The sequence below is a fragment of the Euphorbia lathyris genome, chromosome 7 (genome assembly GCF_963576675.1).
Source record: "Euphorbia lathyris chromosome 7, ddEupLath1.1, whole genome shotgun sequence".
Taxonomy (NCBI): Eukaryota; Viridiplantae; Streptophyta; class Magnoliopsida; order Malpighiales; family Euphorbiaceae; genus Euphorbia; species Euphorbia lathyris.
This window is the reverse complement of record NC_088916.1, coordinates 81715749-81727370: the sequence shown is the minus strand read 5'-3', so window position 1 is coordinate 81727370 and position 11622 is coordinate 81715749. Positions and strand designations below refer to the sequence as shown.

The 11622-nt window shown below is 35.2% G+C and overlaps 1 protein-coding gene across 1 annotated transcript; it reads left to right on the top strand.

Annotated features, from left to right (window-relative positions):
* Positions 1-104: 104 nt before the first annotated feature.
* On the top strand, positions 105-5807 carry LOC136235152 (catalase isozyme 1-like). The gene is made up of 8 exons (XM_066024694.1): positions 105-520; positions 640-736; positions 3425-3702; positions 3830-4606; positions 4690-4779; positions 4926-4993; positions 5072-5165; positions 5509-5807. Exons 1-8 carry the CDS (start codon positions 506-508, stop codon positions 5566-5568), a joined length of 1479 nt encoding a protein of 492 aa, XP_065880766.1. The 5' UTR covers positions 105-505; the 3' UTR covers positions 5569-5807.
* Positions 5808-11622: the final 5815 nt, after the last annotated feature.

The following is an 11622-nucleotide window of genomic DNA, read 5'->3' as shown; positions in this document are numbered from 1 at the left end:
CGTATAAAACAATGTAATCTTAAGCCTACCGTTTACAAGACGGTGCAATTTCAAGTCTCGTAACGAAAAATTATCTCATTAACAAAAGATGTGTTATTTCAAATCTTATTTAGTGCTAAGAACACTGAGTTTGAGGGTGATCAGAATATGAGACTTTAAATTGCACCGTATGGTAAAAGTTAATCTTAAAAATTACACTGTTTTATACGCAGAAACTACATCCGCTCTAACGCTAAATTTATATCTTATCCTACCTAATTATAATTAGGTATACCAAAGAAGAAGAGATATATAAATATACGTTATAAACATGGTGAGACCTTGAGGCAGGCAATTCTAAATTTATCCAGTGATCTGATAATTGCAGTCTTTCTATGGATAACCATAATCATTAATTGCAGTCTTACTATAAATACCCAGCTTTTATTGGTTTTTCTGCAATTCCATTAATTGGGTCTCTTAAGGTTCTTCCTTCTTCTCCAAAAATTCAATTTGCTTTTCACCTATGGATCCTTACAAGGTATTGCTTATCCCTCTTTTTGAATTTGATTTGGTTTTCTTGTATGATTAATTGAATGTTTTCGTTTGATTTTGATTGAATTTAATCTTGTTCTTGTTCTTTTGATGTTTATGATTCAGGATATCCCCAGTAGTCGCTTTGATACCCCCTTTTGGACTACCAATTATGGTGCTCCAGTTTGGAACAATAACTCCTCCTTGACTGTAGGACGTAGAGGTATTGATTTTGATTTTACTTAATTGTGATTTTCATGTTTATGATTAGATTAGATTTTCATGTTTATGATATATAGAGCTTTAACTAATGTTTTTGAGTGATATATATCTATGAAGCACGGAAACTCTTCATGACATGCGTTTCCTTTTTTCGGAAGATGTGGGAAACGAAACTCTTGGAAACTGATATGAAACGTTTTCGGGCACGTTTCTGTAATTATCCAAAATATGAAACTTGCCCTCAATTTTTAAACGGTTTTTCCTACCTATTTCGATTAAAATTCTGGAAATTCAAACTTTCTATTTTGCAATTCCTATTCAATCTAAGATTAGGAAAATTGAAACTTCCTATTTGAGAGAGAATTCCTTCCTTGTATCCTTCAATTTAAAGAACTTATCCATATTTCTTTCTTCTATAATCTTTGTCTGTTGAATCTCGATTGAGTTTGGACCATAGTTGTTAAATCGAGATTCGACTCGTAACTCGAAATCTCATTTTGCGAATCGGGACTCGTGAATCGAATCGAATCGTAAGATTCGGATTAAATTCAAAATGCTATAAAAAAATAAAATATTAACCATATTTAACTTAAATATTAGTCTAAAAATGCAATTTTAATATCTAAATAGAAATTATATCAAGTTATTAAAGAAAGTAGAGACGGACAGAACATAGAAAATAGAAAGAATAGAGAGTAGAAGAAGATAATAACAAATAAATAGAAAAGAAGAGGGAAGGTTTTGGAATTTGTAAAGTGAAGAGTCATCTAATTGAAACTATTTGTGTTTCACAACTTCTGTACGTTTTTTTTTTTGTAAATAGTCATCTTCTTCTGCTGTACATTTTTTAGTTGTTAAAAATTGATTTTTTTTTAATGGTGGCCTGAATTGACCGAATCGGGTGACTCGATGACTCGGTGAATCAACCGAATCGTTGGTGACTCGACCGATTCATGAAGCTTCTGAGTCGTACCATAGATACGACTCGAATTCTCCATGAATCGAATCGAATCGTACGAGATTGACTCGTACGATTCTAACAACTATGGTTTGGACTTTCTTCCTCTTGTTCTTCAATCTTGTTTTTTTAATGTATTATTAATTTTTAATATTTATAAATATTCCCCTATGCTTTTACTATTTACATGTTTCCATTTCCTATGTTTTTTAGAAATTACGTTTCTCAGTATCCGTTTCAGTTTCGGTATCCGTTTCCGTTTCTGTGCAACATAGATATATATTTACTTTGCTCAATCATAAGCATGAAGGTTGTTGTGTCTTGTTTCGTGTTCTTCCCCTTTGTTTTCGATAGGGAATTTTGTTTGTGTATTATTGTGGTTGATAATAGTTCTTGGAATGCCAATTTGTTCACCTTATTTGTTGTCATTTATGTTGCATTGACACGGAACGGGCGTAGGGAAATTGGTATTTATACTCTAATAGATTATTACTGCCATAGTTGTTAAATCGAGAACTCGAAATCCTCATTTTGTGAATTGGGACTGGTGAATCGAACCGAATCGTAAGATTCGGATCAAATTCAAAATATTACAAAAAAATAAAATATTAACCATGTTTAAGTTTAAATATTAGTCTAAAAATGCAATTTTAATGTCCAAAAAGAATTTATATCAGGTTATCAACCAAGAACTTACGATAAAATTCAAACGAAAAGAAAACAGAGACCAAAAGTTGAAGAGAATGAAAAAAATAGAGGACAGTTGAAAAGAACGAAATAAATAGAAGAGAAAACGAACAGAAACGAAACAGAGAAACAGACAGAAAGAAAGAGTTGGAATTTGTAAAGTCTAAAGAGTCTCCTACTTGTATTCCATAACTTCTTAATTAGTCTTAGTTCTGCACACACGTTTTATACTCTTTAAAAATTAAAAACAGTTTTTTTTTTAATGGAGTTCATGAATCGACTGAACCGTTCGATTCGACCGATTCACCACCAATCCGGCCGATTCATGTCCAATTCTTTATGATTTCGAGTCGTACCATAGATACGACTCGAAATCAGACAGAATCGGACCGAATCGTACGAGTGGCTTGGCTCGTACGATTCTAACAACTATGATTACAGCAATGAGCAGAAAATAGGAATAATTAAGAAATTCTAGCTAAAGAGAATCATATTCGAATTGGAATTGGATGACCAGAAATGTGTTTTCTACTTTCAATATTTATGGAAACACGCCTAGAAACGTGCCGTAGTGGTTTCTGGAGTTTCCGTTTCCGAAATGGACACGAAACACAGAAACAGAAGAGCTTTTGTGCACAATTGCCACCTCTATATACATGAGTATAAGTTTGTCAATCTTGGTCAGTTGATGTTCTGTTACATATTTTATCTTGAATTAGTTTCATGTGTCTTAATATAAGATTGGCGACACATTATCCTTGGGAAACGTATTTACAAACTTATGCATCCGAATTGGTCCTTGATGTAACGCTGAGAACTAAATTCCATTATTGGAGAATTACATTGTATCAATTTTGATAATTTTGAAACTGAAAATGGCTATTTTCGTTTTTCTTTTTCTCCTGGTCTTTGTTCGGTTCTTATGCTAGCAAAAGATCGTGATGATTGTGGTCATTGTTTGGGAATTTAAGTCGGTTCTTTTGTGAAGACCGAAGAAAAAGCACATGGAGATTTCGACTAAATTTCTCTTCCTACTTTGGACAGGTCCAATCCTGCTCGAGGACTATCATTTGATTGAGAAACTTGAGCATTTCGATAGAGAGAGGATTCCTGAACGAGTTGTCCATGCTCGGGGTGTTAGTGCAAAAGGTTTCTTTGAGGTCACTCATGATATCTCTCACCTTACTTGTGCTGATTTCCTTCGAGGCCCTGGAGTCCAAACACCTGTCATTGTGCGTTTCTCAACTGTGATTCACGAGCATGGAAGCCCCGAAACCTTGAGGGACCCTCGAGGTTTTGCAGTGAAGTTTTACACCAGAGAGGTGAGGACTTATATTTCCACATTATGCGTCTGTAATGTTGATGCGAACTGCATGAGGTTTTCTGCATTCAAATTTCAAAATCCGTATGATCTTATGTTTCTGTTTTCTCTATTTCTTTTCAACTCAGGGTAATTTTGATCTCGTGGGAAACAATTTCCCCGTCTTTTTCATCCGTGATGGAATGAAATTCCCGGATTTGATACATGCTTTTAAGCCAAATCCTAAGTCCCACATTCAGGAGATGTGGAGGATCTTCGACTTTTTGTCTCACTTCCCCGAAAGCTTGCACATGCTCACCTTCCTCTTCGATGATTTGGGCATTCCGCAAGATTACAGGCACATGGATGGCTCAGGTGTCAACACTTTCACTCTGATCAACAAGGTGGGAAAAGTCCACTTTGTGAAATTTCACTGGAAACCTACTTGTGGCGTGAAATGGTTGTCGGACGACGAGGCAGTTAAGGTCGGAGGATCCAACCATAGCCATGCTACTAAGGATCTATATGACTCGATCGCTGCTGGCAACTATCCGGAATGGAAACTTTTCATCCAGATCCTCGACTCTGATCATGAATACAAATTTGACTTTGACCCACTCGACGCGACCAAGACCTGGCCTGAGGATATTCTGCCTCTGCAACCAGTCGGACGCATGGTCTTGAATAAGAACATCGATAACTTCTTTGCAGAGAACGAACAGCTTGCATTCTGCACTGCTTTAGTGGTTCCTGGTGTTTCGTATTCAGATGACAAGTTACTTCAAACTAGGATCTTTTCCTATGCTGATACTCAGAGGCACCGTCTTGGACCGAACTATCTACTGCTCCCCGTTAATGCTCCCAAGTCTCCTCATCACAACAATCACCATGACGGTTTCATGAATTTCATGCACAGAGATGAGGAGGTATCGATTTTCTTTTCCCCTACTTCTCTGCCCTTGCGTTTTTCGTATCTGTTCTGATCCAATACTTCCGTGCTGTTTTTCAGGTCAATTACTTCCCTTCGAGGTTTGATGCTGTTCGCCATTCTGAGCCGTATCCCATTCCTTCTGCAGTCATCATTGGAAGGCGTGAGAAGGTTGGTTTCTCTGGTCTTTTCGGTGAATTTCGAAGCCTGGCATAATAGTGTCACGAAGTCCCTTTTGTGTGTCTATTTGTATTTGGATGGGTTCGGATTTACGGACAGAATCACGTATATCTGATATACTTCGTCGATTATTTCAGTCAGTCATTCCGAAGGAGAACAATTTCAAGCAACCTGGAGAGAGATACCGGTCATTTGAACCTGACAGGTAAACCCTCAGCTCCCCAATGTTGATCTTCAAATGAAAGTTAGATTGTATAAATTATAACACTGCATATTTTTCCAGGCAAGAGCGATTCATCTGCCGAATTGTTGATGCCTTATCCGACCCTCGTATCACCCACGAGCTTCGAACTATCTGGATCTCCTACTTCACTCAGGTTTGATATACTTTCAGTTCAATGCATTTCTAAAATAGGGTTTGTCAATGCGGCAGAGATTCTCCGTCCCTGCAGGTGTACGTGGAATTCCCGAAAAAGTCCCCCCCCCCTCCCCAGGGCGGGGATGGTGATTTTTTTTATCCTGTGAAATCTTTTCCCTGATTCATATACGGAGGCAGGAGTTCACCGAAATATTTGCAGATCCATATACGGGAACAGGGATTTCTCTGAAACATTTGTTGACAGGAGACGGGTCGGGGACCACTTCCTGTCCTGCACCGTTTAGAACCTTGGTAACAAAGCAATGTTCCGGTTTCATCGTGTTCTGTTCTGTTTTGTGCAGTGTGATAGATCTTTGGGGCGGAAGATAGCATCTCGGCTCAACATTAGGCCAAGCATCTAAAGATCTGTATTTCAAGCCATAAGCTCTTTCAGAAATGCCAAAAAAAGATTATATCCATCTTTATCTAATAAGTATCGAGTCGTGCGTTGTCATCTGTCTCGAATGTATGATAATGTATCTAATATAATCGGTATCGAACGTATGATAATGTATCTATATAATCGGTATCGAACGATGATAATGTATCTAATATAATCGGTATCCAACGTAGGATTTCTAATATTAGCTGGTTTTTGTTATTTTGAGTTGCCGTATGATTTTTATGTCACTATTTTTTATATATCACAAATAAAGTATAATAAAGTATGATTTTACGTCTTTTAGACCTCAATTTATAATTCATAAAAGATAATTTTTTTTGTAAATTTTTGTAAATTTTTATAGTCTGGCTAATTAAGTACTAATCTTCATTAGGTCTCGTCCGATTTCAATCCAATCTTGTCCGTAACATGTTTACGGATCACACTCGATTCTAAAATTAGGTTAATTTGATTGTTGAAAATTGAGTCAATTTTATAGTAGTGTTTATATAAACCTTTTACGATCAAATAAATTTGTTACATGTGAATCTTACTATAAATTCTATTAAATTTGTTACATGTAAATCTTACTATAAATTCTATTATGTGGCGAGTGTAATGAGAACTATATATCACTGTATGAGAAAATTATTAGAAGTAACCGGTTCTTCACTTTAAATGGAAGACGTTCCGTACATATTTTACTGTGTGTAATATGGATACACATATTAAGAGAGGTTTCACTATTTTATTTATTAAGTGAGGCCACAATACACGTGTTCAAATGTGAATTGGAGTTCGTCAAGTGATAGAGAAGATCAGATGCTTAATATAAGAATTTGGATGAGAAAGAATAAAGGAAAAACAATATTTATAGACGGTGGCGAATACTGAATAGTTACATTGGAGAAGTCAGTCTTATATCTATAAAAAGGGCGGCCCGGTCGCATTACGCGTCCCCGCTGAGCGAGGGTCCGGGGAGGGGTCCCACCACAAGGGTGTATTGGGGGCAAGCCTTCCCTTGCCAATTTAATTGGCAAGAGGCCGCTCCTAAGACTCGAACCCGTGACCTCAGGTCACACGGCAACAACGTTTTACCGTTGCGCCAAGGCTCGCCCTCTGTCAGTCTTATATCTATATATGAAAAAAAAAATTACGCTATTTTGACACCCTAACTGACTAGGACTATCCATATTAGGGGTAACTTCGGCGGTCAGAGAAGAGGACGACCCCCTATTTCTGCTCGTGTTTATAGACATACAGTAAAACCTCTATATAAGAATACTCTATATAGGAATAACCTCTATTTTGTTATAAAAAAAACTCGGTCCCAACTTGGGCCAGTTATAAATAGGAATAACTTCCCAAACGTTATTTGTTATACACTTTTCAAGTTCCACCTTTAGAAATTATACCTCTATATAGTAATAATTATATATTTATATGTATATATATATTAAGAATTCAAACTAAATTATAAAATATTAAAAAAAACTATTGAAATTATCTATGAGTTGAAAACACAAACTACAGCTTGAAATTATAAATATTTAGTATTCTCATTGATGTCTACATTTTTCCCATAAAACTCTTCCAATTATCTATATATTGAAAACCTATACTCTAAGAGTCCGTTTGGTATGCCGCAATGCAATGTAATGTAATCAATATCGTAATGTAATCAAAGTTGTAATGTAATGGAATGGAATAGTCATTCTATTACCATGTTTGGTTGACAATTATGATGTAATGTAATAACCATTACAATACTTATATGTTCCTAATTAAATGCAATCATAAAATTTTATTTACATAGTTAAAATCAACGAAAAAAATAAAAAATGTGAAAAATCGAATCGAAATCAAATACAAAATTAGATTAACCGAAATCAATAAATTAGTATATAGTTTTTCGCTTTATCATATTTTTTTTACATTTTTCTCGTTTCTTTTAATTTCCATTTTCAACATTTTTCACCGTTTTTCTATTTTCTCATTTTTCCGGTTTTTCATTTTTCATATTTTTTCGGCTTTTCGTTTTTTTTTTTCATTTTTCCCGTTTTCAATTTTCATGTTTTTCTACTTTTTGTGTTTTTTATAAGAACGAGATGTAAGATTGAGAGGTGAGATTTGAAAAATGAGAGGTTAGATGACAATGTAATGAGAATTCAAGTCATTTTTCTATGTAATGGGGATTACAAGATTTCTTCAACAAAATTTAACTCAAGGTTTTCTCATTCCATTACAATGAAATTGTAACATGCAACCAAACATGGTAATCAGCCTTCAATGTAATGGTCATTCCATTACGAAGGTCATTACATCTTACCAAACGGCACCTAAATTGAAATTCTAAATATTTAATTTGTTCCATTAATGTCTATTGTTATACATTATATATAAACCATGCATGCCTATGATAATCTTAACCAAGTATCGAGCAAATTTAAAATTTTATGTGTTGAGAAATTTTATTATATCAAACTCTATTTAGTAATAACTTCCCAATTGTTATACAAATAGATCGGTTCCAAGTGTATTCCTATATAGAGGTTTTACTGTATTATGTTATTGATTTATGTGGATTAAGTTTTTAATTCAACACATTATGTTGTTTATCCATTATAATTAGGGAGGTTGAACAAACAATTTTTTTTGGGTAGAATAAATTTAACCTCCGCGTATAAAATAGTGCAATCTTAAATCCAATATTTACGAGATTGTGCAATTTCAAACCTGCTAACGAAAAATGAGTTTTTTTTTTTTAATATAAGATGTGCAATGTCAAACTTTATTAGGTGACTAGAACGATGAAGGTTGGATGGTCATAATATGAAACTGCATCTTTTCTATCAATGACAATAATTCATCTTCCGTCAATGAAATTTGAAATTGCACTGTCGGATAAACGTTACGTTTAAAATTTCACTATTTTATGTATATACATATATATTCAAATTATTGAGAGAATGATTTCAAATTGACATAAAAATGAGTTTATTTCATATTATAGTCATTCTTCAGTTTTCAAGGTTCTAGGGCCTAATAAAATTTGAAATTGCACGTTTTCTATTAATAAAAAAAGTTCAAAATTTCATCAATTATGCTTGAAATTGCTCCAATTTATAAATGTTTTGGCGTAATATTATATTATTTTCTACATAGAGGATACTCTCCTCCAATAACCAAAAGCTAAATTTATTCAGTTCCGATCACATGGACCTTAATGACCATGTAGTATTTAGTCATTCACCGTTAGATTTAGGAGTATTAGAATCTTAGGACGGAAATTCAAAGCATTCTAAGGTTTAGATTTAATAAGCCTAGATCTAATGGTAAATAACCAAATTCATTTGGTCATTAAGGTCTATGTGAATACGGCGGAAATTTATATATTATCTTTATTTTGATAATTAAAAGTTTAATGCATGTAATATTAATTAATAGAAAATTCAACGTGATATATTAAAGCATCATAAATCAATAAAAAAAATGACAAATTACAAATCTAGACCAACTGAATGAGTCTATTAACATATTTGATTCACTTTTCTTCCATCTCACCAAATTAGACACTTTCGTCAACCAAATTAGACACTTTCATCCATTTTGGACAAATATACCAAATTAGACAGTTTTATCCACCAAATTAGACACTTTCATCCATTTTGGACAACAGTTGTCGCATCTGTGATGTTGCAGCTGCGACATGAGTAATCTTGTCGCAGATGCGACAACTCCTGTCGCATTTGTGATGAAATTTTTCGCAGATGCGACAAATTTCATCACAAATGCGACAAAAATGGAGAAAATTGAAGCCACCATCTTTTCTCTCTCTACAAAAATAATTTCTTCTTTCTCTCTCTATAAACTACCGCCTTTTCTCTCTCTACAAATATAATCTCTTCTTTCTCTCTCTATAAACCATCGTCTTTTCTCTCTCAAGACTTGACGGTAATGCCGCTTTCGTCGGTTTGGGATGGCGAAGAAGACGTTGAGAGTCTGGGGAAGAAGGTGAATTGAAAAATGGTATTTTTGTCCAAAGTTGATGAAAGTGTCTAATTTGGTGAAATGGAAGCAAAGTGGGTCAAATATGTTAATGGACCCCTTCAAATGGGCTAGGTTAGTAATTAGCCCATAAAAAAACTCAATTAAGATTGACTTGAGTGGTTAAAGGTTTCAAGTTGCTTAATTAGACCTCGATCGAGTTCTATCATGTGCAAAAAAAAAATTTAATTGGGGAATTATCCACTTAAAGAGTGTCTCACGAGTCTCAAACCGAAAAACTATATAAAAAAAATCAATAAAAAAAATTAAAGACATAAGCATGCTATTTTTTGCCATAAATAAAAAATGTACAAGTATTAATAGTGGGTTTAGTGATTGGACCACTAATAGATAGTACTAAAATGAGGTCACTAGAGATAGGTTAATCAACTATTTATTTTTTATTTCTAATTTAACATACATACTATATATAGAATGGATGGTCAATTAATAACATTTTTTAAATTTCTATTTTTTAGTTTGTCAAAACATAATAAAAGTACACAAGGATTTGATATTATTTGATAATTTTTGCAAATTTTATATGTATTTGACAAATCAAAGTCAAATGATAAATAATTATGTAGTTTAGTAATCCTAATCCCAATCTAAAAAAAGTGATTGTAATTAAATTTCAAATGTTTTTATCAATTGGACAACTTCTTTTTTTATGCATATATATGAAAATTAAATTAAAAATTGTGTGTTTCCCTTTTTCTTCTCTCTTAAATATTTCATGCATCTCTTGAGTCCGCGGGTTGCTTCCCCTTTTCTTCTCGCTTGTTATCTCTTTTGGCCTTGTCTTTTTTGAACTCCTCGTATCCGACTAGTCAGTCACGGTCGTCATAGTCGACGAAGGTCTGGACTATGGCCATGAGCTCCTCGAATGAGCGGGAGAGTTTTTAGAAGCATTTTTGCTTCAGCGGCTCACAAGAAGTTCCTTTTGCTAAGGCATCTTGGGCGACTTCCAAGTCGAGGCACTTGACTCGGGAGGTCAAGTGGTGGAACCTTGAGAAGAAGTTTCTGAGTTGTTCGGTTGGTCGCTGCAGCAGGCTGTTGTGGTCTGAGCTTATCTTTCTGACCTTGGCAGCTGTTGCAACAGGAAAAGTCTTTCAGTAGGTCAAAAGAGTCTATTAATTCAGGGGCCACGCCCATGTACCATTCATGTGAGCTTGCGGAAAGAGTGGTGGGAAGAACCTTGTACATTATGCCTTCTTCCTTTGAGTATAGGTTGATAGTATTCGTGAACGAAGCCAATGATCATTCGGATCTTTAGTGCCTGAATAGAAAGTGAGCCTGGGAGTCTTCCAATCTCTCGGAAAATGAGTGTTGATGATTTGGTGCACCAAAGGACTTTTGCTTGATGCAATATTTCCTCCTATCACTCTGTCTAGAGCTCTCTTATCGAAGAACCTTTGGATTTTGGATTGTAACAGATCTTCAACCTCTTGGGGTGCCAGATTTACTACCGTAGGGTTGATAGGTGCCACCGAGGGCAAAATGGGAGTGGGATATGCTGATGAGGTCGGGACTAGGTTTGTGGGGTGTTTCGTGATGGGCTCGACTCCTACGGGGAGCATTGAGGTTGAGGTCTGTCTCTGCAAAGCTCATTGGGTCTTGAGGAACTCCTAAATATTTGGCATTTTTTCTCTTGTAGAGCTTGTTATTACTCGATGATCTTCATTTGTGCAATGGTCTGCACTGCTTGAGTCGTTTGGAAGCTTCTTATGATGCTGACTAGCTGCATAGAGGTGCATGCTCCTTCTTTGTCGGGTTCGACCTTCATAAGCAAAGGGCATGTTTAGTGGCATCCCCATGAGCCTGATGCCCCGGTGGCTATGACAAGCATCTCCTTAATAGGAGTGGGGGTAACCTGATTGTCAATCATGTTTTGAACGGAAGGGATCTGAAGGTGGTTTTCTCTCCATGCTCATCGCACTAAATATTGGAGATGTAGTACTTTCAGTGTTGCCCTCCGATTGCGGAC